The sequence below is a fragment of the Drosophila rhopaloa genome, unplaced genomic scaffold (genome assembly GCF_018152115.1).
Source record: "Drosophila rhopaloa isolate 14029-0021.01 unplaced genomic scaffold, ASM1815211v1 contig_178, whole genome shotgun sequence".
NCBI classification, from domain to species: domain Eukaryota; kingdom Metazoa; phylum Arthropoda; class Insecta; order Diptera; family Drosophilidae; genus Drosophila; species Drosophila rhopaloa.
In genome coordinates this window covers 10,262,105-10,283,020 of record NW_025335059.1, presented here as the reverse complement: position 1 = coordinate 10,283,020, position 20,916 = coordinate 10,262,105, and the positions used below count along the sequence as shown (strand labels likewise).

General features: G+C 40.7%; 3 protein-coding genes across 3 annotated transcripts; 1 reads left to right on the top strand and 2 right to left on the bottom strand.

The window, feature by feature from the left end:
- Positions 1-3,431: 3,431 nt before the first annotated feature.
- Positions 3,432-8,636, bottom strand: LOC108051434 (doublesex- and mab-3-related transcription factor A2). Its single transcript, XM_017133548.2, has 4 exons — positions 8,272-8,636; positions 8,091-8,192; positions 7,129-7,543; positions 3,432-4,993 (listed from the first exon to the last, which is right to left on the bottom strand). Exons 1-4 carry the CDS (start codon positions 8,416-8,418, stop codon positions 4,122-4,124), a joined length of 1,536 nt encoding a protein of 511 aa, XP_016989037.1. The 5' UTR covers positions 8,419-8,636; the 3' UTR covers positions 3,432-4,121.
- Positions 8,637-15,630: 6,994 nt separating this feature from the next.
- LOC108051468 (general odorant-binding protein 99a) lies at positions 15,631-16,753 on the top strand. Its single transcript, XM_017133591.1, has 2 exons — positions 15,631-15,762; positions 16,273-16,753. The coding sequence occupies exons 1-2, from the start codon at positions 15,721-15,723 to the stop codon at positions 16,687-16,689; spliced, it is 459 nt and encodes a 152-aa protein (XP_016989080.1). The 5' UTR covers positions 15,631-15,720; the 3' UTR covers positions 16,690-16,753.
- On the bottom strand, positions 16,727-20,666 carry LOC108051467 (head-specific guanylate cyclase). Its single transcript, XM_017133590.2, has 5 exons — positions 20,541-20,666; positions 19,361-19,632; positions 18,999-19,239; positions 17,589-18,937; positions 16,727-17,112 (listed from the first exon to the last, which is right to left on the bottom strand). The coding sequence occupies exons 2-5, from the start codon at positions 19,594-19,596 to the stop codon at positions 16,908-16,910; spliced, it is 2,031 nt and encodes a 676-aa protein (XP_016989079.1). The 5' UTR covers positions 19,597-19,632; positions 20,541-20,666; the 3' UTR covers positions 16,727-16,907.
- Between the last annotated feature and the right edge of the window lie 250 nt (positions 20,667-20,916).

Genomic DNA, 20,916 nt, shown 5'->3' with positions numbered 1-20,916 from the left:
AGTCGTTTTTATATAAATCAACAATTCTCGGAAATCTCTGCTCATTTAACTTCGTTTTCACATTTTATTTTATAGTATTTAAACGACAACAATAAACATTTTTAAGCCAAACATATACAAATTTATGCTTCTGTACCACCTGTCTAAATAGAATCAGGACTTTTGCAAAAAAAAATCCTTTTACGTTTTTTGTAACTTGGTAAATTAAAACCTAATTACTTTATAACTGGCTAAACATTTTTCATTCCAGGTTTTATTATTATTTTGCGAAAATAAAACCAAAATAAAAACCTTCTGGTTAAAAGACGTTCGTTAAGAATTTGTATTACGAGTTCAACAAACTAATGGAATGCATTTCATTTAAATTAAGTTGTTGCTTACTGCTACATTTTGCATTGCATTTCTAAAAACTATGAAGTTTTTGTAAAAGTGGTACAAATTTAAAATGTGAATTTTCTTTGAATACAGATTATTTGGTTTCTTGATTGTAATAGTAAATCTGTCATTTATTTTAACTTTTTATTTCGTACCAGCTCTTTTCATAATTTCTAGTCGTCTAAGAAAATCGACTATATCATTTTCTGTTTGTTTACCAATTAATCTATCCTATTGTTAATCAACCATTCCTTTTAATTTATCTTTTCTCATAGCTGGTTGCACTGTGTCTTTGAGTCTCGGCAAAAAGGTCTGGGCCACCTACTTTACGCGTTTGCTACTTGAAATGGCATTTGTTTTCTTTTCTAGGTTTTTTTCACTCATCCTTCGTCTGTTTCCCCGCGCTGTCTGTTGGAAAAACAAAACAGCTTGTTTTTTGTTTTTGGGGAGGAGTTGGTTTTTTTGGGGGCTGCCAAATTAGTTGTTGCTATATGGCCTCTGACCCTCCGATTGACAAGCCGCAGGTTGGGTTACCCAATGAGTCGCAGCGTCTTGTGATCACGGGTCTTCGACATCCGAAATGTGGAAAAGCAAATAATAACAAATAAGTGAAACTAATGCCCGGGGGGAAGTCTCCGGCAGACCACCCTCGAATTAGCCAGGAAAAACATATGCCTGGTTAATCTTAAGCTGTTAAGTAACCCTTTTGGGAAGGATTCGTTTCATTGGCCTTGGGGTGGGCCACTTCTTGGGCGTTTCTTTGCGGAGAACTTGCCGCTCGTTTGTTTTTTAATTGACACGGCACTTCTGGAGGCCGCAAGAGGCATGTGCCATCTGCCAGCAGAAACAGGAGAATCAGGAGAAACCCCTTTCCGAATAACTCCTGCAATTTGTTGTACTTTGTTCCCATTGCCTTTGGGCTGTATCTGAGGTTCGATCTGACGATTTGCTGGTCGGTTGGTTGGCTGGATTGGATGGGATTGTTTGTTGGCTCACTGTCTCCCCCTCGTGCAACCGCCTGCTATTAATTCATTGTCTATTATCAAGAATTTCCATGCCTGACATTGTATGCATTTTGTGCCGCCACTCGAGGAGCATATGCATGTTGCCTGCTGCTCCTGCGAATGCTTCTGCTGCTGGTTTTGCTCCTGTTTCCTGGTCTTAACCAGTGATGTCGTTTTTGAGAGGACAGTTGGCTACTTTTTTGAGAAATAAGGGAAGCTCCACAAAAAACACCAGTTTAATAACTAATCCATATAATATTCTTTGTGTTGGCCATTTCCTTTAGGAATTTTTAGATTTTAAAATCCCCATCTATACAGGTTTTAATTATATATAAAAGCAGCATTTGATTTAAGCATTTTTTCACTATTTGTTTTAACCAAATAATTAACTTTGTATTACAAAATTATAAATAGGCAAAGGGAAATCTATAAGAATTTTTTGTAAACAACTTAGACTAACATCCGTTAAAATTTTAAAATTTTAAAGATACTATAGACAAACTAGTTAGTGATTTTTATTATAAGGGTGTTTTAAAAACCATTCTCTGCAATATTTATTGAAATGTTAATATGTATAAAATATGTGAAAATTAACAAAGCTTAATAGAAAGGGTTTCCTTTATTTTCAAAATTGAAAAGAAACCGTTGTCTTCCGAGAAAAGAGCTGAGAGCTAAAGAATCATCACTGTTCTTGGCTCTCCTCCAGCTTCATTGTTAGTCCATAACTACATGGGCCGCTGCTACTCTAAGATATTATCGACAGCTCGTCCTCCAGCGAGCGGCTGACTGACTGGCCGGGCTTACCAGTGTGTCCCGTACCCCCCTTCCTCCAGCTCTCCCCTCGTCCTTTTTGCCTTTATGTCGACCATTGTCCACTCGAGCTGAGGATCCTGTGGCTTGGCTATGCTAACCCACCATCATTGTTGGACCCTGACAATGGTACATAGAGCCCATTGTTCGGCTCGGGGACATAAATACGGGGGAAATGGGACTGGTTGGGCTGATATAGCTGGTCACACATCCTGGCCATCCTTGTTGCTGTTGACTTTTCGAGTTTGGCAAGGCGCACAATGGACAAATTGATATCCAATAATTTAATTTTGTTATCCATTCAGTCGCATGTTGGAAAATAGTTTTGTAATTTGCACTCGGCGTGTGTGTAACCGATATTATTGTCCCTTCGTGGGTGTGAGTCGGGGAGTCCTTTGGCCATTGTAAAGTTTCTGGAAATGTGCTGGTCATGTGTGCGAGTTTGTGGGCATTAGTTTTATTATAATTTTGTTTATCGTGTCGTGTGTCCGAATGGGGAAAACAAAAACAGCTCGAACCGTTTATGTGTAAAGGGATTTCACACTTTTCCGCACACGGCCATGCGGAATAGTTTTCCTGGTGTTTTTCGGGGGTCATGTGGCATTGCCCTCAAAATAGTGGCAAATAGATAATGATGATACGGATTAACGCTTCGCATTATTATTTGGCCCTTTGGTCCATTGTGATGACCAGTTGGGATTTTCGAATCGTGGGTGGCCTCTACAATTAGTCGTTCTTGCAGTAGTTTGGTATTTGTTGGGGGTGTTTGTGGGAAGGCCATTGTTCTCTAGTCATCTTCTCACGATTATAAATTACGTGCTGTGAAAATTAAATATTTACTTAACCAGCCCTTGGGTCTTGTGCGTTTGCCTAACAATAGCACCTTTTAATTAAATATTTTTATTAATTGGTCTATTAGAAAGGCATTTAATGCAGGCCAAAATGATTTAATTGGAGCCCTAAGCGATTCAAATCAAAAGAGGGATGAACTAAACGTTTCGCAAAACAATAGAACAATTATTTGTCGAATCACAGATTTGTTTTGGCAATACAAATGTTCTTTTAATTGTTACATTTTCAATAAAAAAAATATTTATTTGTGATATATAACTGCTAGCCCTCGTTATTTTTAAAAGTGTTTTGGCATCAAGTTTCTTTGGTAGTTTCCCATTCGAAAACACACTCCCAAGAATTTCCCAGAAAATACAGAAAGTAATTTAATTGCTTCATTTAATTTTATTGAATTATTTTGTAGATTTATTAAATACTTTAACACAGTGTTTGAAATGTACTTTATCTAAGACATAATATGATATTTAATATATTTATATATATGTTCGTATTTATATGGTACACATGGATATCTCAATTAGTTGGTTGTGATCGAACAATCTCTTACACAATAATCTCATCGTCTTTATAATATTAATTTCAGCTAAACAAATAAATCTTATGGCTCTTAACTGGGATCGAGTGTATGGTTTTCTTAATTTATAATTCATTAATCATATTGTTATTATGGTTTCTATGTTACAATACTTGTGCTAGAAGTTCAAGGGTAAATATAATTTACACTTAGTTTTAGGCATATCTAGGACAAATCATGGGTTAAATCTGGTTCTAAAATCAAGAATTTATGCTTCTTTATGTAAGGTAAATAATACAAATAAAATAAGACCGAAAGATTAAATAAAGATAAAACTTCATTTTTAAAAAGGTATTCAAATTTCGAAAATCTTGAATTAAAAAAGTGAAGAAAACAAATTATTTTGATAAACTCGAAGTTTAAAGCAATGATTTTCCAAGTTACACCCTGCGTATTTAGACATTTCATTCTTGACTTTAGAAGTGCTTTGTTTTTCCCTAGTCTAGAAGGAAAGCTTACTCGAAAGGCCTGAAGACGGCAGAGCCGTTGGCCTCAGCCTCGCTGCCTCAATCCTGGGAATCGCCGGCGTTGCTGGTGCGATCCAACCCGAGGCCACCCGCCCCATTGGACTCCGACTGCTCGATGTCCGCCGCACTGAGCACTCCCGGAAGGTAACCAGTTCCGGCATAGGGTGCTGTCAGGAATCTCTTGGCGTGCGCCTGCATGAAGGGATGGTAGCGGTGTGTTGGGGATCCGAAAACCGAGGGCGGTACCAAGGGCGAGAAGGCGGACTTCATGGGGAAGGGCGGTGAGGGCGGAACCTGCGGCGGTGTCTGACCCAAATCCTCGCCAGCCAACATGCACTCCATGGCCTGGAGGACATCGCCGCGGAATCTCTGCATCAGTTGCTCCACATCGCTGCGCCGGCGATTGGGGAACACCCTCATCAGGACATCTATGGGCGATCTCTGCTGCTGCTGTTGCTGTTGTTGCTGGTGGTGCTGTTGCATGTGGTTCTGCTGATGCTGCTGCTGTTGTTGTTGCTGTTGCTGCTGGTGGTGTGGCGAGTGCGCCGGTGGGTGGTGGTGGGCGGGCAAGCCGGCGGCGGCCAGGAACTGCGTGTGGTGATATGGCAGGAAGCCCGGGGCATGACTGCTGCTAAAGGATCGCAGCAAATGCAGGTTCTCGGCGGGTGTATTTGGCGGCGATTGGCTGTCCTCTTTCTTGAGACTCAAGTTCTCCGGCGTGGCCTCATCCGGCGCCGAGTCCACATCCAAATCGGACTCCGGAGAGCTGGGTGGTCCTGTGCGGGCGGGAGACAAGCTGGCGGTCAGATTAAAGAGTCCTGCGACCTTTGGTCTAGGACTGCTCGGTGATCCGGACTCGGAGCCCGTGTCCTGGTCTGTTTCATTTGACAAGGTAGCTCCACGCTTGGAAACTGCAAAAAAAGATCCAAAATAAAGTCATATTAGTCATGAGTTGAAATGTAGAAAAATATTTTATGGCTCAAATTTTGATTTTTTAAAATAACAATTTAATTGGCAATTTAACTCGTCGTTTTTGACTTGTATAATGTAATGGTAAATCCATATTCGCATTTTAGAATTAACTACAAACTATCATTGAACTTATCACATAATTATGTGTCCAGAGTTTTCATTCTTATTATGCAATTCTTCTCTTTCAATAACGATATTTTTCATTCAATAAATGTATTCCCAAAAGCAGATATCGCCCCACCCTCAGTTAGTGACCCAGGTAGCAAGTGGAAACTGTGCGGTTTTCCACTTGGCAGCTCAGAGCAAATAAAAGTATCAAATGTAGAAATGGGAAAAATGTAATCAGTGGAATCGCAAACAAAAAAGGTGGAGAAAGAAAGGAGATCAGGATGCGTTGACATGACAACCTGGGACAACCTGCTGTTTTTTTCACAAATGAAACAAGCTATATGATATTTTTTTGTTTTCATCTACCTCTGGTTTTTTTTCGCGTCTGTTTGATTTTGCAGTTGACGAAGCCGCAGTGAAAATTTAATTAAGTCGAGGGTGCGTGGATACCAATACCCAATACCGAACTCTGTAACCGAAAATAAAAATTCAAGCGTGAAATCGTCTTGGATTTCAGTGCAAATAAAGAGTCTGGTACTTAAATAGACAGGTTTTCTCGATTGATTCGCGTGAGAATCCTGGTGTGTTTTTCTTTCACGAACAGAAAAAACAACGTCCTTTAAAAGGCCAAACAAATAAAGACAAGTGAGGCGGCGGGGAAGTATCTCACATTACGCCCCTGCCAGGACCCTCAGCATGGGGTTGTCTTAACCCCCAGGACAGCAGATAGTTCTAATGAGTGGGTGAGGCCGAAAGGTCTGCGATGGGGGAAGGAGTTTGAGTTAGGATGGTAAGGCAATCTGGCTGCGATGATCTGGTTAGAATTGATTGGCTTAGTTGGGATAATAGGAAATAATATTGGATAATGTTACAATAACTTTTATTGTTCAGCTATTGTTAAGAATATAAAAGAAAAAAAGATGATGTTGCCTGGTATTTACCATTTGGGTGGTAAAGTATAAAACTATTATGCAAGTGTTTTATGATACATTCAGTTTTTTTTCTCATATTTTTTATGAAATGGATCACATTAAATTATCACAAATGAGGGTTTCCATTTAAAAATTTTGTGGTATCTGATTAAAAATGACGGCGTTGCATTTTTATATTTCCTAATATTGTTCCTTAAAGCCTCCCTAATGCGTTTCAAATGTCCTCTTAAATGGTAAAGCCAAATCAAGTACTGACTTTTTAACGAGGACTTTAACTTAATTGTTGCAATTTGACTTCCTAAATTTCCTGGTTCCCCCGTTAACTTAACCGCAACCCCAGGTCGTTTTCACGCGCTGTTTGGCAAAGTACAGGACTGCAGCTTGGCTGGCTAAACCTTTGTCAAAACAACACCTACGCCCCACACACTAGCATCACTTCGCCACTTGCACACATGCAGCTATGCACATGCAACCGCGAGTGTGGCACTTTATGCACCGCTGATTTTTTAACAATCGAAAACAAATTTTTCTTAACGCGCTTTTCACTTGCCCCCAAGGTTTTGAAGTCCTCTTTTGCAAGAGGCCAGGCGTAAAGGGCTGTTTAAGGGGCTACACAGAAAATAATTTAATTTCTAAAATATATACTATAATATATTTTATAAAATTTGGGTTATGGTAAATACCTTCCTTCGGCTGATTTAAATTAATCTCTTTACACTGACTTATTTCTAAAAGATTTAGTTGCTATAGAACTACAGTTCGTTTCAGATTTAATTCTTCATAATTTAACCGAATATAAATTGAAAATCTTTTTATATTCGAGTACTCTTCTAAATTGCGAAGGTATGCGAACTCAAATCATATTCGAAAGTGAACACAGAAACACTCCAGGAAGAACATTTAAATAATTTTTAAAAGAATTGAGTTAGAATTAACATTACTTTCAATATCAGTACTGGGACTGACCGTAGTTTTTACTAAACAAACACCAATTTCCTCGGTGTATTCTTTGCAATATTGTTTCTTGAACTTACCGGGACTCTCGTCCAACTCGGTTCTCGTGGGCGAGAAGCCCACGCTGAGGTGCTCGGAACGGGTGCGTCCATCCGTGTCGGATTCATTGCCATTGAATCGCTGGGACTGCTGGTGCTGGTGGTTGTGGCTGTGCTGCTGCTGGTGGTGCGACTGTTGCTGCTGCGATTGCTGGTGGTGATTGGGAGTGGAGCTGGCCTCGAAGCCGTCGCTCGGTGGCGATGGAATCCCGCCGTGAAAGACGCCATTCTGGGCGGATCCTCCACTGGCCGATCCTCCGCTGCCACTGTGGTTGGGACTGTGAGGAGTGGGCGTGGCACTGTCGCTGCCATTCTGCTGACCAGGAACCGAGGTGTACAGGAGACCCAGTTCGCGGGCCTCGTTCTCTTCTTGGGCCTGCTGACGACGGAGGGCGACCTGCAACAAGGTGGGAAATGGTGGAAAACGGATCTTTGATCAGTGAAGTGTAACAGGGAACTTGATTAAACCATTAGCTGCTGTATAAAATGGAAAAACTGTTCAGATTTAGCTTATAATTTTGACTATTGTCGGCTATTTTAATATTTTGATTAGAATATTGCATCGAAACCGACACTTAATATCAGTTTGGGAAAACTCTTAGTGCATAAAATTTACTTTTGAGTATGCTTAAAATGTTAAATCATTCTAATTAAATGTTTTAAAGTAGTATTTATAAGAGTAAGCTTTTAAATAATGTTGCGAAGGATTTAGTTTAAATTTCGAAAAATTGTAGACACATTTTTGATAGATCATTTATCAAAATTATCATAAAATGTGGAGGTTTATTCTAAAGTAAATATGATTACTATATTATATATTATTACTATATCATATTATTGTATTATTTTAAAATAAAAAAATTGCAAAGGAACGCGTTATTATTGTATATTTTGATTTGTCCAAATTATTGTAATAATTCCTCCTTAACCTATGTAAAACCGACCTGAGCAGCCATGACCCGTTGGCGTTCCGCAATTAGCGTGCATTTGGCGCAGACACAATCCCGCCAGCGGCAATATCGTTTGTGGCCCTTCAAGGCGCTGACCTGCAAAGGTTCGAAAAAAACGGAAATCCATTGAGCGTAAGTCCCAAAATTCCAGATGGTAATGTCTCGAAGGACCTACCACTCCGTGATTCCGGCAGCGGGCGCATTTGGGAGTCCTTTGATAACGTTCGGAGGCGGCTCTCAGGAAAAAAGCAGGTGGCAGTGCTCCGAGAACCGGATGCTGTGACATCAGATTCTGCATGTCCACACCCGACGGCAAACTCATATCGATTGTGGATTAGTAAACTATATTTTACTTTTATTGAAGTTAAGCACTTCTAAGCACACACTTCACTAGGGTTTTTCTTTTGTATAGTTTTTAATTCTGTTTAGTTTTATTGTTTTCTATATTCTTTTGGTTTTCTGTATTTATTAACAATTTTATTCCGTTCTTATAGCTCAGACATATTTTTAAAGAACCACGCGCGCTGACGACATGACACACTGAGCCCTCGATTGCAACTGATTCAACTTTTTGGCCAAAAGGCCACAGCGCACGGCAGCAAAATCGACGGCGACGTTCAGCAATGGCGGCAAGCGGCAACATTTACCAATACAAAAGCGGCTGGCGAACGAGGGTTGAAAGTACACGCGGCTATGTGTGTATATATGGGATGTATCTGGGGGATACGGACTCGGATTTGGATTCAGGTTCAGAGAGTGTTGCAACCACCTTTGTGTGGCGCAGCTGCCTGCGTCGGCGTCGCCTGTTGGCAGCGGCGTTGGCGGCGACGTCGACGGCGGCAGAGCAGCTGGCAATTAAGAAAAAAGTTTCAAATCTAATTTGGTACTGTATACAAAATTGTGCACTCGAGGCGGCGGCGGCGACGGCAACGCGGCGTATGAGTAACGTGGAGGGAGAACACTCCGGACTGGCTGGCCATGTGATGGTGGTGGTGTGGTGATGTGGTGGTATGGTGGTGCTTCAGTGGTGGTGCACTGGTGGTTGTTTGGGGTTTCTTTCATTTTCTTTGTTTCCCTTTGTTTCACAATTTCTTTTTTTTTTGCTATGTGTGAGAGCGCTTCGGTACTAATGGAATAGCCAACCAAAAGCGTTGTTGTTGCGACCTCGCCGCTGGTTGGCATGGCTAACACGCAGACACACACAGAAACACACACTGGTACACACACATTTAACTGACACAGTTGGCAGCGCAGTTGTTGCTTTTTAAGAGGCCCCGGGCTTATGGTTGGGGTGTACCTAATATTACCAGACCCCTATAGTTATGTACCCCACTTGCCAAAAATAAAGTTTCGGCTTTGGTTTCTGGCACATCGCCACTTGCTTTTCATTTCCAGCTGCAGCTGTTAAAATGTCTGAAGTGCGTGCTAAAATCTCCATGAATAAAATCACCTAGTGCAGGTACACAAATAATTGTTTATTTGCACATTATACTTGAAGTAATGCACAAAACGTAAGAGAGTTAAATTGCTTGCTCTCAAGGTTTTAGGAGAAACATTTAAAAACCATTTTTAAGCCGAACTCATTGTTTATTTTGGTGGTTGCTATTTGATTGTTTAAAACTCCTTCAAAGAATAAATTCAATATATGTATATACGCTCAAAAATTACTTTTCAGTTTTTCATAAATTAATTTTTTTGTGATTTTAGTAACTTTTTATAACCAAATGAAATAATTTTTCGTTGGTAAGTATTTTAGACTGGTTAAAATAAATTTTTATTAAGTTAAGGCTTGTACTGTCGAAAAATTTAAGAAAACGACGTAGCGCAAACAACATTTGATGAACTTATAATCAATATGGTTTTATACTTTTTTAATAAGATAGTATAAATGGGTTGTATTTCCATTAATTTTAATTAAATGACAATTTTAAAAAACAATTTTAAAACATAAGCATTTTGAATGACTTCATATTGGTTACAGGGTTTTTGTTTATAAAAAGTTTTATTATACATACAAGTAACCATGGCATTAATATACATATGTATATATTTTAGAAAACAAATGTCTAATCAATGTCTAAGGCAAATTAGTTTCAATTTATTTTGATATTAAGTTGTTTCTTTAGAAAATAATAAGCGTTTGATGAGGAGTCCTTTACATAATGTGGCTTATATCCTGCTGGGTTGGAAAGAGGATATAAACATATATTTTGATGGGGCGGTGGGTCCCACTGGCCTATTGGAATGTTACAAAATAATTGCAATTGAAACAAAGTGAGTACGATCACTGAACAAACGAGACAGTTAGGTCACGTGTGCGAAAGAAGCAGCGACATTGCGCGCGCCTGAATCTCTCGCTCGCCGGAAATGCTCTGCCTCTCAATCTCTGTTTCTCTGAGAGTCTCTCCATTAGATTCTCCTTCTCTCTTTAAGAGACTCCGCCCACAAAAACAGGCGGAGCCATAGCTCTCACACACACACTCAGAAAATAGAAGAACATAAAGCGGCAACAATGTTTTACAAGTTGGCCAAAAGAAACAAGTTTCCAACTGCAGCCGTCTGTCTGTGTGAGGATGTGTATGTGTGTTAGTGGCCAAAGGACCTCCACACATACATAATCACACACACACTAAAAGAGGGGGCAGTTCCAGTTCTGCTGACTTTTTGGCCAGGTTACAGTTGTTGGCAACAGTAAATGGCTAGAAGTTGCTGCCGCCGTTGATGTTGCTGCCGTGCTGTTGCTGCTGTCGCTGCTGCTGCAGTTGTTGCTGCTACCGTGGAGCTACTGGTGTTTTGCGCAGGGCCAATTTCTCGCATTTTAACTTTGTTTAAAGTACGCCTATATACACACTCGCTTACACACACACACATGAAGACAAGCTGCCCTGGGTGGCCACTTATAAAGTGTTTTTACTGCGACCAAATATGCAAATTAGTTGAGCAGCGCTGGAGATGACAACTTACTTTGTTGTTGTTGCTCCACAGAGAGAAATAAATTAAAATAAAACTGTAACAATGCAATATGTCAGATATCTACATCATATATGCTTAACAATTTAAAATTAAAATCTAGCAGGGAAATATGATATTCCAAAAATTCTATCATTCTTAAAATAGGGCTTACTTTTAATAAAAAGTTGAGGAAGACTGTGCAACTTATGCTAACTCTTAGATTGCATTTCATTTTATGGAAATAAAATCGTTTAAATGAAAGCATAAAGGATTATAACTTCTAAAATTGTAATAATTTTTTATAACAAAACCCTAAATTAGAACGACAATTCAATATTGAAGGATTTAAGAAAAGGTATTTAAAAAATTCTGAATTATATTTACTTTTTATCAGCTAATTATAATTTTTTTATAAACTAATAGAAAATTGCCTTTTATTTTGTTTTATGATCTAAATTAGTTTAAAGAAAGTATTACCTTTTTATTTCTGTGCACGCCAATAACAAAAGCTGAAACATGTCCATTATGTCGTCGGCTTGGCTGGCTCTCTTCACGCTTGAGCGGACCCCTGAAGGCGGAAGGGGTGGGGTGGGGCAGGGGTGGCGGTAGGGCAGAAGGATGGGGAGTCGGAGGGGAAGGGACAAGCGGCGGTCCAATACAAACAATATAAGGCGCGCACACAGTGGCACACAATAATAACAACAATGGAAATGAAATCAACAAAAAATCATAGCAAGAAATAGAAATCAATCAAAAGAGATCTGAGGATTTATAAATGCTCTATTATGATGCCAGCGATATAGACACAAACTGATTATTCTAGGGATAAGCAAATAAAAAACTAATGCCTTGTATGCAATGCTTTCTAATGCCGACATAGGAAAGGATTATTTAGTAAATTTGCATCTACATTTTTTTTTTAGCTCACAAGATTTTCAATAAGACTATTCCGATAGACATTTTGAGAAAATTAATATTTGTATTTCCCTTTTAAGAAACTCAAAATGGTTTGATTAATTAAAATATGATTTTGGAAAGCCTTTTAGCCCGATCATTTAATTTTGGACAGTAAAACAAATATTTTTATATATGTACATATATTATATATATTCAATATTATAGGTTTGTTATTATTTCGTTTTTAGCTTTGAACTTTAAAGTAAAGTTAAATAAACAATTAAGTAAAATAAAAGTTATATAGGTGGAAGGTATACAAATAATTACTTTGACATAATAAATAATTTATAAAAAATAAGAGCCATGCATCATTGTATATTTTTAAGGGTATTTAATAAGTGTACGCTATTAAAAGATATTTATTGTAAGATCGAGTAAAGGAAATGCTGATCTTGGGCATGAATTGAAGACACGCATGTGTTGTTGGCCGCGGTGTAATAAGTAGCCGTTGGCAGGGCCCCTCGAGGAGGAAAGTTGAAATCACTCCGGGATCATTGCTACTTTGCTTAACCCGGGTCTTGACCACCGCTCTGTGTGCCACATACTCGCATCTCTGGGCTCTTTTGATGACTCCGACGGACATCTCAAGTGGCCAACTCAACTGCTTCTGATTCAGTGGGTAAAACAAAAAAAAAGGAGGATCTGGAGGGGGAACAATGGAAAAGTGCCTTAAAATGTTGACAAATATTTAACATGCAGTGGCCGCAAAATTATTTGATCAAGACCCCCGAAAAAATATACAGAGAAAGATCTTTTCACCCCGACACACACCGAGATATTGTACAAAATTAAAACTGAAACTTGAAGACATGCGGCTAATGAGATTTCCTTGCGTCATTGCCCCATTCATTCATTTCGATTGCGATTTGTTTGCTTTGTGTTTGTGTTTTGGTTTTTGGTTTTTCGATTTCGGTTATGGTTGCTTTTTGGTGCCGCGACCCCAAGCCAATATTTGAGCAGTCGGTGGAGTCGATTGTCTCTAGTTCTGTAAGGTCTCTAGTGGGTCTTGTGTGGGTTAGCCAGGTCGGAATGCGAACGCCCATCTCCGCCCAACTTCCCCTTGGAACTTGGAACTGTCAGCGGCAGTTGGTTTTGAACAATGCAGGCGACGGCGGCACTCCAAAATGGACAGGGTCGAAAAAAGTTAATTTAATTTCGAGTGTGTGCAACAATTGTCGTTCGTCCTTCGTCCTGTGCTTATCCTTTTCAGCTCTCTCAGCTCGACAATAACAATCACAGATAGAGACACCAGCCCCGCCCGCGTGTTTTGCATATTGTTTTACAAGATTGCAGGCTTCGGAATTGCTCCTTCGACTTATCTTTGACGCAAAGAAAATCTCATTAAATAACTTCCTGCGCTTTCAAGTCCTGCCAGCATCCTGTGACAGTCTCTCTCTCTCTCCGTCCCTGTCGCTCCTTTGGCCGGGCCAAAAGCTGAAACTTTGAACTCTCATGTATTCGGATTCGTTCAGCGAGCCATGAAATTACATTTTGCTTTTCTTGCGGCGGAAGTCTTCCTCTTGCGGAAAAAGAAGCGAAGAAAACACCGACCGGAAACCCATGGAAACGTGAAATTTTGTTAAAAGTTCAAGGAAACTTTGTGTGCGGCTGGTGGGCTGCCATTTTGTTAACTGAAATCTGTGCTGGCAAGTTGCTAGAATTGTGTTGTGTCATATGCAGATGCACACGATTGGGGCCAAGATAATAGCACTAATAATACTAAGATTTTGGTTTTAAGACATTTGATTCTTATCATTTGATTCTTATCATTTGATTCCTAATCTTTAATATTATGAAATTAATAACACAAATTCAGTCAGATATCGTACTTTGTTTAGAGCCAAAGTATTTAGTTGGTAGCCATTTTGTGCTAATATTGTGACCACAGCAGTACATATTAGGATTCCTAGAACAATCTATTTTTTTAAAGGATTTGGCCAAAAACATTTTCTCACATGACACACGCCAAATGGCAAGTACTACCTGAAATCAGCTCTAAAAAGTCTTCATATCACATTCTCATTTCAAATCCCAGCCGGAAACTCAAATTTCAAACAAAATGGCTCAAGGGGCTCACAATTTATACAATATTGCGAATTCCGGCAGGCAAGCATTTGACACCGCCAACAGGACGATTATGTAATCGTTAACTGCAGTTTTCCAATCTAAATCCTCATTCCAATCCCATTTCCCATCCTCAACCCAGTAATTTGAGATATCCACAACACGCCAACACAGTGTATTTTGTTCCTGACTTTGGCCATTGACACGCTCTCAGGGTGTTAATATAATTTTCACTCAACAGCCTGTATATATATTTTGTATAATTTTTCTAATAACACAACAATAATACAATGCCGGGGGAGAGAAATTGAGAACTCCATAGCGATGGTAATCATGACCATTGTTTGGGGTACTCGCATAAACACTGTTTCCGATTGTTTCCTATTTTTTAACCCTGCTATCTAACCCTCAGTTAAGGACTCGCCTCCTTTGAATAATAATAGTTGTGAAGGGCAGTACTCCCCTTTGAGGCAACTGTTATTAGTTGAAGGGCGCGTGGTTCCCAGCGAACCACCGGGTTTTACGTTTACCCAACTACTACCCAACAAATACATATAATATAGTGCTCGAAATCATCCCATAATAATGACATCTCTCGGTCGCCTGAGGCCGTATTTAATTTTGAACTCGACGGCCAGCTGTGAATTTTATTTGATTTAATTAAATACGACTGCATGGGCTTGCATAATGGCCGTCGAATTGACAGTTGGCCACTTGGATCGTTCATTATTTTGAATGGGTGAAAGCGGCTGGCAGTTCCTGCTATCAGCATTAGTTATTTATTAAATGCGACGGTATTTGGGAAATCGGGGGTTTCGCTTGACCCTGGTAACTGATAAGGGATCAAGTGTAATGTCATGATGAATGACAGATTTCGTTGTCTTACTTAGTGATCAGTGTTTTTACGAAAAATTACAATCCCGAAATTTCTATTCTTAAATATCATTTAATTCTTTTGTTAAATAATGTTTATTTGACACTGGAAGAGTAAGCGAAATGATCACTTTAATTTACTTATAGAAATGCTTTAAAGAAATGTTACACTACTAAACTTAAACGATTTATTATCAGTAGTTTTGTTTTCGCCAGTGCAGATTGAACTTTATAAATCAGTTAAAGATTCATTAGTTGTTTCATCAGATACCTCAAAGATTAAGCATACATTAAATGCATTTGCTATGAAACAGGAAATAGTTTTCTTCCAGATGAAAGATTTTCCGAGAAGATAACAGTTTATTCAATATCAGCAAGTAAATTAAAGATTTAGTTGAAAATACTACTGGAAATTGAAAACTCGGAATAATCGAGAAATCTATTCAATAAACAAGTTAATCAACAAACAAGTTTTGCATAGCAAGTAGAGCTCAGCAAATGTTCAATTCCAGTCCAAGTCTGGGTCTCTTTCCAGACTTATCAGCTGGTGCGGAATGCAATTAAACAGCGTGGATGGGAACTGGACTGGCTTATCGCTGAACTCTTGACACAGAGAATCTGTGGAGAGAGCATAGACATATAGACTTATAGACATAGAGACATCGAGCGATCACCGATTTACGATTAGCGGTGGCTTTGCTATAAAGCCAGGCACTAAGCCGACGGCGCTTCAGTTCAGAACTTCATCTACAACACGATCGTGAAACTATATTCCAACATGCTCAAGTATCTGGTCGTTGCTCTGGCCCTGTGCGCTGTGGTGTGTATATATAGTATATAAAATGTGACAAAGGCGAACTATTCTAACTGCAAACTTGCACTAGCTTTTCATTGATTCAACTTTGCTAAGTGGGTTTAAATCATATAATAAAACCGTTCAGTTAATTTCAAGAATTTTAAAGAGTTATATGAACCTGTTGAAATCCTCGTTGCTTTAAAAAACTGTTGTATTAAAATTTTAATTATTTATTTTTATAGGTTATAAAATCTAATTACTGAGAATTCTCAAAACAAAATCGGGCCGTCGGAGATACCTCTTACAATTAAAACCCACACTAAATTAAATGTCACGACATCCAATTGTCTATAAAATGATTTTTAGATTAATTGATTGCGGAAATTATTAAAGGTAGATATTTTCTTTTCATTATTAAAACAATGAACAGAAGTTTCTAATTTATTTGAAATTTTAAGTTTGGAGTTAGATGTTCGCCATTGTTTTTAGATATAAAGATGTTTGAATTCATTGTATCAACCCTATTTTGAGCAGGCCCATGCCGATGAGTGGAAGCCCAAGACTGGCGAGGAGATCAAGAACATCCGCGTGGAATGCCTGAAGGAGAATCCCCTGAGCAATGACCAGATTGCCCAGCTGAAGAACCTGGTCTTCCCCGACGAACCCGATGTGCGGCAGTATCTGACCTGCACGGCCACCAAGTTGGAAATCTTCTGCAGCGAGCAGGGCTACCACGCCGACCGTCTGGCCAAGCAGTTCAAGATGGACCTGAGCGAGGAGGAGGCCCTCCAGATCGCCCAGAGCTGCATCGACGACAACGCCCAGAAGAGTCCCACGGACGAGTGGGCCTTCCGCGGACACCGGTGCATGATGGCCAGCAAGATTGGCGACAAGGTCAGGGCCTTCGTAAAGGCCAAGCAGGAGGAGGCCAAGAAGAGTGCCGCCGCCTAAGTCCCAAAATAAACCCTTAAAATAAAGTGTGTTCATCTCTTGTGCTGGAATGCAACCATTCGAATTGGATAGTTTATTGTTTTATAGGCTAAGCAGGGCAACAGGCCAAACCACAATACAAGTGCATCGAACTGCGACTACTGAGCGAGTGGGTCTACGGGAGGATTGGGGTTACGGATCGAGGACCCGGGTCTGGATCTGGAAATGGCTTCGGCTTCCTAAGCATCGCCGCCCTCCGATATGGTCTTCATTGCCACATTGATGTGGTCCACCAGCGGCAACTCGCTGTCCAAAGCCGGGTTACGGAAGCTCTCCAGGAAGTAGCAGGTCTCGGTTCCACCCGGATTGGGGAACTCCTTGGGAAGGAACGAGGGATCCCGCGGCTGCAAGTCGAATTCAAAGCGCTCGTGTTTGGTCAGCCACCTAAAATTGAAAAACAAGTTGAAATAGGTTTAGATATATTTTACACGAATATACATTTTAACAGTACATTTTGAAGTAGTGTTTTGAAAAGGAAATCTTCTGCCTATTTATTTAATTGTAATGCTTTTAACATAACAATTTTTGTTTGGAAAGTAGTATAAGTTTTGACTAAGTAATCTTTGAAACCTAAACTTTATAAAGAGATCTTTGTTAAATTAAAAAAAACTTAAGAAAGGTATCAATTCTATGTCAGCTTTGTTTAATTGTCTGGGTCTGTGGTGAAAAATATAATTTACTGATTATTAAAGACCCGAAAAGAGCGAATAGAGCGAATACGTGAATTGGATAACAACAAAATGTTGCCATTTAGTGCCTTCAAACATTAAAAATTCGAATGAGCTTTTCTTTTAAGCAAAATTTGTTGATAAATCTTGTAATTTATGTCAATCCCACTAGCTTAATCATTTAAGACTTACTCCTTGGTGGTGGGACTGACGTTGATCTTCAGCGCCTCGCTGCCGGACTCGAACTTGTTGGCGATGGTGACGCTGTGCCCGAAGAGGCAGTACCTGGGCATCTTCCTGCCCACCACTCCCGCGAGAACCGTGCCCGTGTGCAGACCGATCCGCATTTTGATTTGCTCACCATCGTGGGTAATGTGCTTCGAGCAGGCGTCGATCATTTTGAGGGCCATCCAGGCCACCTTGTGGGCATCGAATTTGGAGGCGCGGTGGAGGCCGCTGGCTACACAGTAGGCATCTCCGATGGTCTCCACCTTATACACATCAAAGAAGTCGCAGAACTCATCAAAGTCCTTGTACAGGCCCTCCAGCATGCTGATCACCATGAAGGGAGTGGCCCTTGAGCAGATGCTGGTGAAGCCCACGATGTCGCTAAACAGGATCGTCACATCCGGATAGGTCTTTGCGTCGATGGAGGAGCCCAGCCACAACTTTTCGGCTATCTCTGCGGGGAAGATGAGGTGCAGCAGGCTGACGTTCTTCTTTCGCTCCTTGGTCACCGCCGAATTGGCCTCCTCGATACTGTTCTTAATCTTGTCCATGCGCCGGCGCAGTCCATCCTGCGCCCTGGCCTGCTCGCCCACCAAGATCACCTCCCTGGTGGCGTCGTGCAGCGGAATGTCCGAAATGAAGAGACCATTGCAGGTCAGCCCATCCAAACCGTCCAAGAATGGCGAGCCAATGAACAGCAGGGAGTTCGATTCGGGGCAATGCACCATCTGACCCTTGATCTCTAATCCTATAGCCGGGAAGTCTACGGCCCCTGGAGGATTATTCAGACCAATCAGGAAGGGCGTATAGGTACGCCTCACAATATCCCGGAATTTCATGGTCAATCCTTTGGGGCGCTTGAAATCAAAGTAGGTGCTCGCCTGGCATCCGAAATCCGCCATATAGGGCTTGTACAACTTGCTGAATCCCCTTCCCAATTGCACCAGCTCCAGTTGCTCATTCATGATGAAGTGCCAGGGAAACATCTTGCAGAAACTAGACGAGTTCATTTGCAAATCAGATGCATTACTGGAGTTGCTACGCTGCACGGTTTCTGGAATCGTTTTGCTCACAAAAGTGGGACGACCCATCAGCATGGTCTGGGAGTTATCCTTGACCAGCGAGAAGAGATAGCGATAGCGACGGGCATCGCCCTCCACGGGCTCGATCTTGATGTTTACATCCACTTTATAGAGCATGCGGGTGAGGGCCTTCAGGGAACCCAGGAGCAACCAGGCGATCACAGGACGCTCCGAGGTGAAGATCAGCTCTCCTTCGCCTGCACACACAAACCCAGTATCGGTCACATCCTCCTAATTATCATAAAGATTTCGTTTGTTCGAAAATGTATAATAATTGGTAGTTAAAACTCACCTCCTGCAGCTTGAGCACATCGTAAACCCCATCAAGGGAGCCCAGAAACTCCTGGAGATCGGTGCCCAGGCACCGAAAGGCCCTTTCAATTATGCCCGTGCAGCAACAGGTGATTAGCTCCTCACCCAAAAGCACCAGGATCTCGCTGGCACTCGCCTCGTCCATCTTCAAAAGCAACTCCTGGATGTCCGCCAAGTAATCATAGTTAGCGCAGCTCTTGAACGTTTGGGGATCCAGCTTTCTAGAGGAGTTCAAAGAAGATTTTTCCGTTTTTAAATAAAATTAAATAAGGTTTGAGAACCTCTTTTAAGATATGAAAGCAGCTTACATTATTCCTAATCAGACTAATCATCTTTACTTACAATTTGTGAATGTTGGGCCAGTTCTGGCGGTACTTGGCTACCAAAGAAGTGACTGCCGTGTTGAGATCCTCGTTCGACGGCGCAGTTAGCAGCTGGATGGCCATTTGGAGGTGCTTGAGGGTCAGGGCGTCATCCGATAGCTCCTCGTCCTCGAGCGCCCAGTGGCCACCGGGCTCGGCGATGACCGAGGGCTGCCGTGTCAGCGAATCCGCTCGCCTGAAGAAAGGACACGCCATGTTGCGTGCTCGCTGCTCAAGTGGCCTCTATTCGATCTATTTCGGGGAGTGAAAAGGGTATTAGTTGCTATTCGAACAACTCAATTACTGTCCACAAATCAATCATTAATTAATTTTATCCTCAAGTAACTAGAACTTTATTATTCTACCAATTTAATTTTTTTTGGATTATACAATTTCTGCACACTGTCATGATACATCTTTTCAGGAATATATTAAAGAAATACTTTATACTTTTAAAAAATATATAAATGTTTGCCACTCATTGCATAATTTTAGAAATAATCAATAAGAGTTTAAACAATACGTATGTCTATTTCTGTTAAGCTAATTGCAAACACTTTAATGACTACTCTAAGTTACTGTAAACATATTAAGAGCTTTTAATCAATTTTAATAGAATTTCTAATAATACTAGTTTGATGGATTTTTTCCTTAGAGATTTGGCCATTGCCAGATGTGTATCGTGCATTTTCCGCCCGGGTCTTTCCTCTGTTCTTTTCTCAAGTTCAACGTGCACTTGTGTGTGGGGGCGGTTGGGTGGACGGGCGGATGGGACAGTACGTGCACCACCCACTGGCCCACAAAGGCTCATGTCCCTGCAGTATCTTGTGTGCCCGACTCGAGTGCCTTTCCTCGGAGGTCAAGTGTGTGCCAGTCGTTCTTGGCAAGGATCCCACTCTTGCTTTCTGTGAAACCACATTACCATAATTTTATTTTGCATAATTTACGAGGGGTGTGAGTGCCATTCCTCCAGCTGCTCTCACCCAATGTGTGTCACACTGGTCAGCTTTAATTTTCACTACCTCCTTTTCCTTTACAGGAGTGTGTATTTGCTTACAGGAAGCCCCCATGGATACATAATTTTCCAGCTCTGGCACAAGGTTTTTCCACTTGGGGCACTTGTAGGTCTAGCTATAGCATACTTTTAGGCTAAAACTTACTTGGATTAAAAAGGAATTTAATTTTTCACTTTATTTCCTGCTTTTTTCCACTACTTTAAGATGGCTAAAACTGTTGAGGAAATTCTTGGACAGCTGAGGAATTTTCGCACGCCTGAAAAATGCCACAACTCGAAACGGAATGAACTTTTTGGCCAAAATAAGGTGGCGAAAAAGTCTAGAGACCAGCAAAGCTTCGTGGAGAAAGCTCTACCGAGTGAAAGTGTGCAGAGATTGTTGCATTGTTTTGAAGATACAAAGAGAGTGTGAGAGCGATTGCGCATGTGTATCTTTTGGATTTAATTTGATGCTGTCTGAAAAGCTTTCCCAACGGTCACTTCTCAATTAACCTGTTGCGTGAGCAGCGCTCTTTAAATTC

What these genes read in the sequence shown, in the direction of transcription:
- LOC108051434 (XM_017133548.2), bottom strand. Translation starts at nt 8,418, where the DNA reads ATGAGTTTGCCGTCGGGTGTGGACATGCAGAATCTGATGTCACAGCAT. An exon ending in GCTGCCGGAATCACGGAGTG is followed by an intron (nt 8,193 to 8,271) that starts GTAGGTCCTTCG and finishes GAACCTTTGCAG; the next exon opens with GTCAGCGCCTTGAAGGGCCA. An exon ending in AACGGGTCATGGCTGCTCAG is followed by an intron (nt 7,544 to 8,090) that starts GTCGGTTTTACA and finishes ACCTTGTTGCAG; the next exon opens with GTCGCCCTCCGTCGTCAGCA.
- LOC108051468 (XM_017133591.1), top strand. Translation starts at nt 15,721, where the DNA reads ATGCTCAAGTATCTGGTCGTTGCTCTGGCCCTGTGCGCTGTG. An exon ending in CTCTGGCCCTGTGCGCTGTG is followed by an intron (nt 15,763 to 16,272) that starts GTGTGTATATAT and finishes TATTTTGAGCAG; the next exon opens with GCCCATGCCGATGAGTGGAA.
- LOC108051467 (XM_017133590.2), bottom strand. Translation starts at nt 19,596, where the DNA reads ATGGCGTGTCCTTTCTTCAGGCGAGCGGATTCGCTGACACGGCAGCCC. An exon ending in TGGCCCAACATTCACAAATT is followed by an intron (nt 19,240 to 19,360) that starts GTAAGTAAAGAT and finishes GAACTCCTCTAG; the next exon opens with AAAGCTGGATCCCCAAACGT. An exon ending in ATGTGCTCAAGCTGCAGGAG is followed by an intron (nt 18,938 to 18,998) that starts GTGAGTTTTAAC and finishes TATGATAATTAG; the next exon opens with GAGGATGTGACCGATACTGG.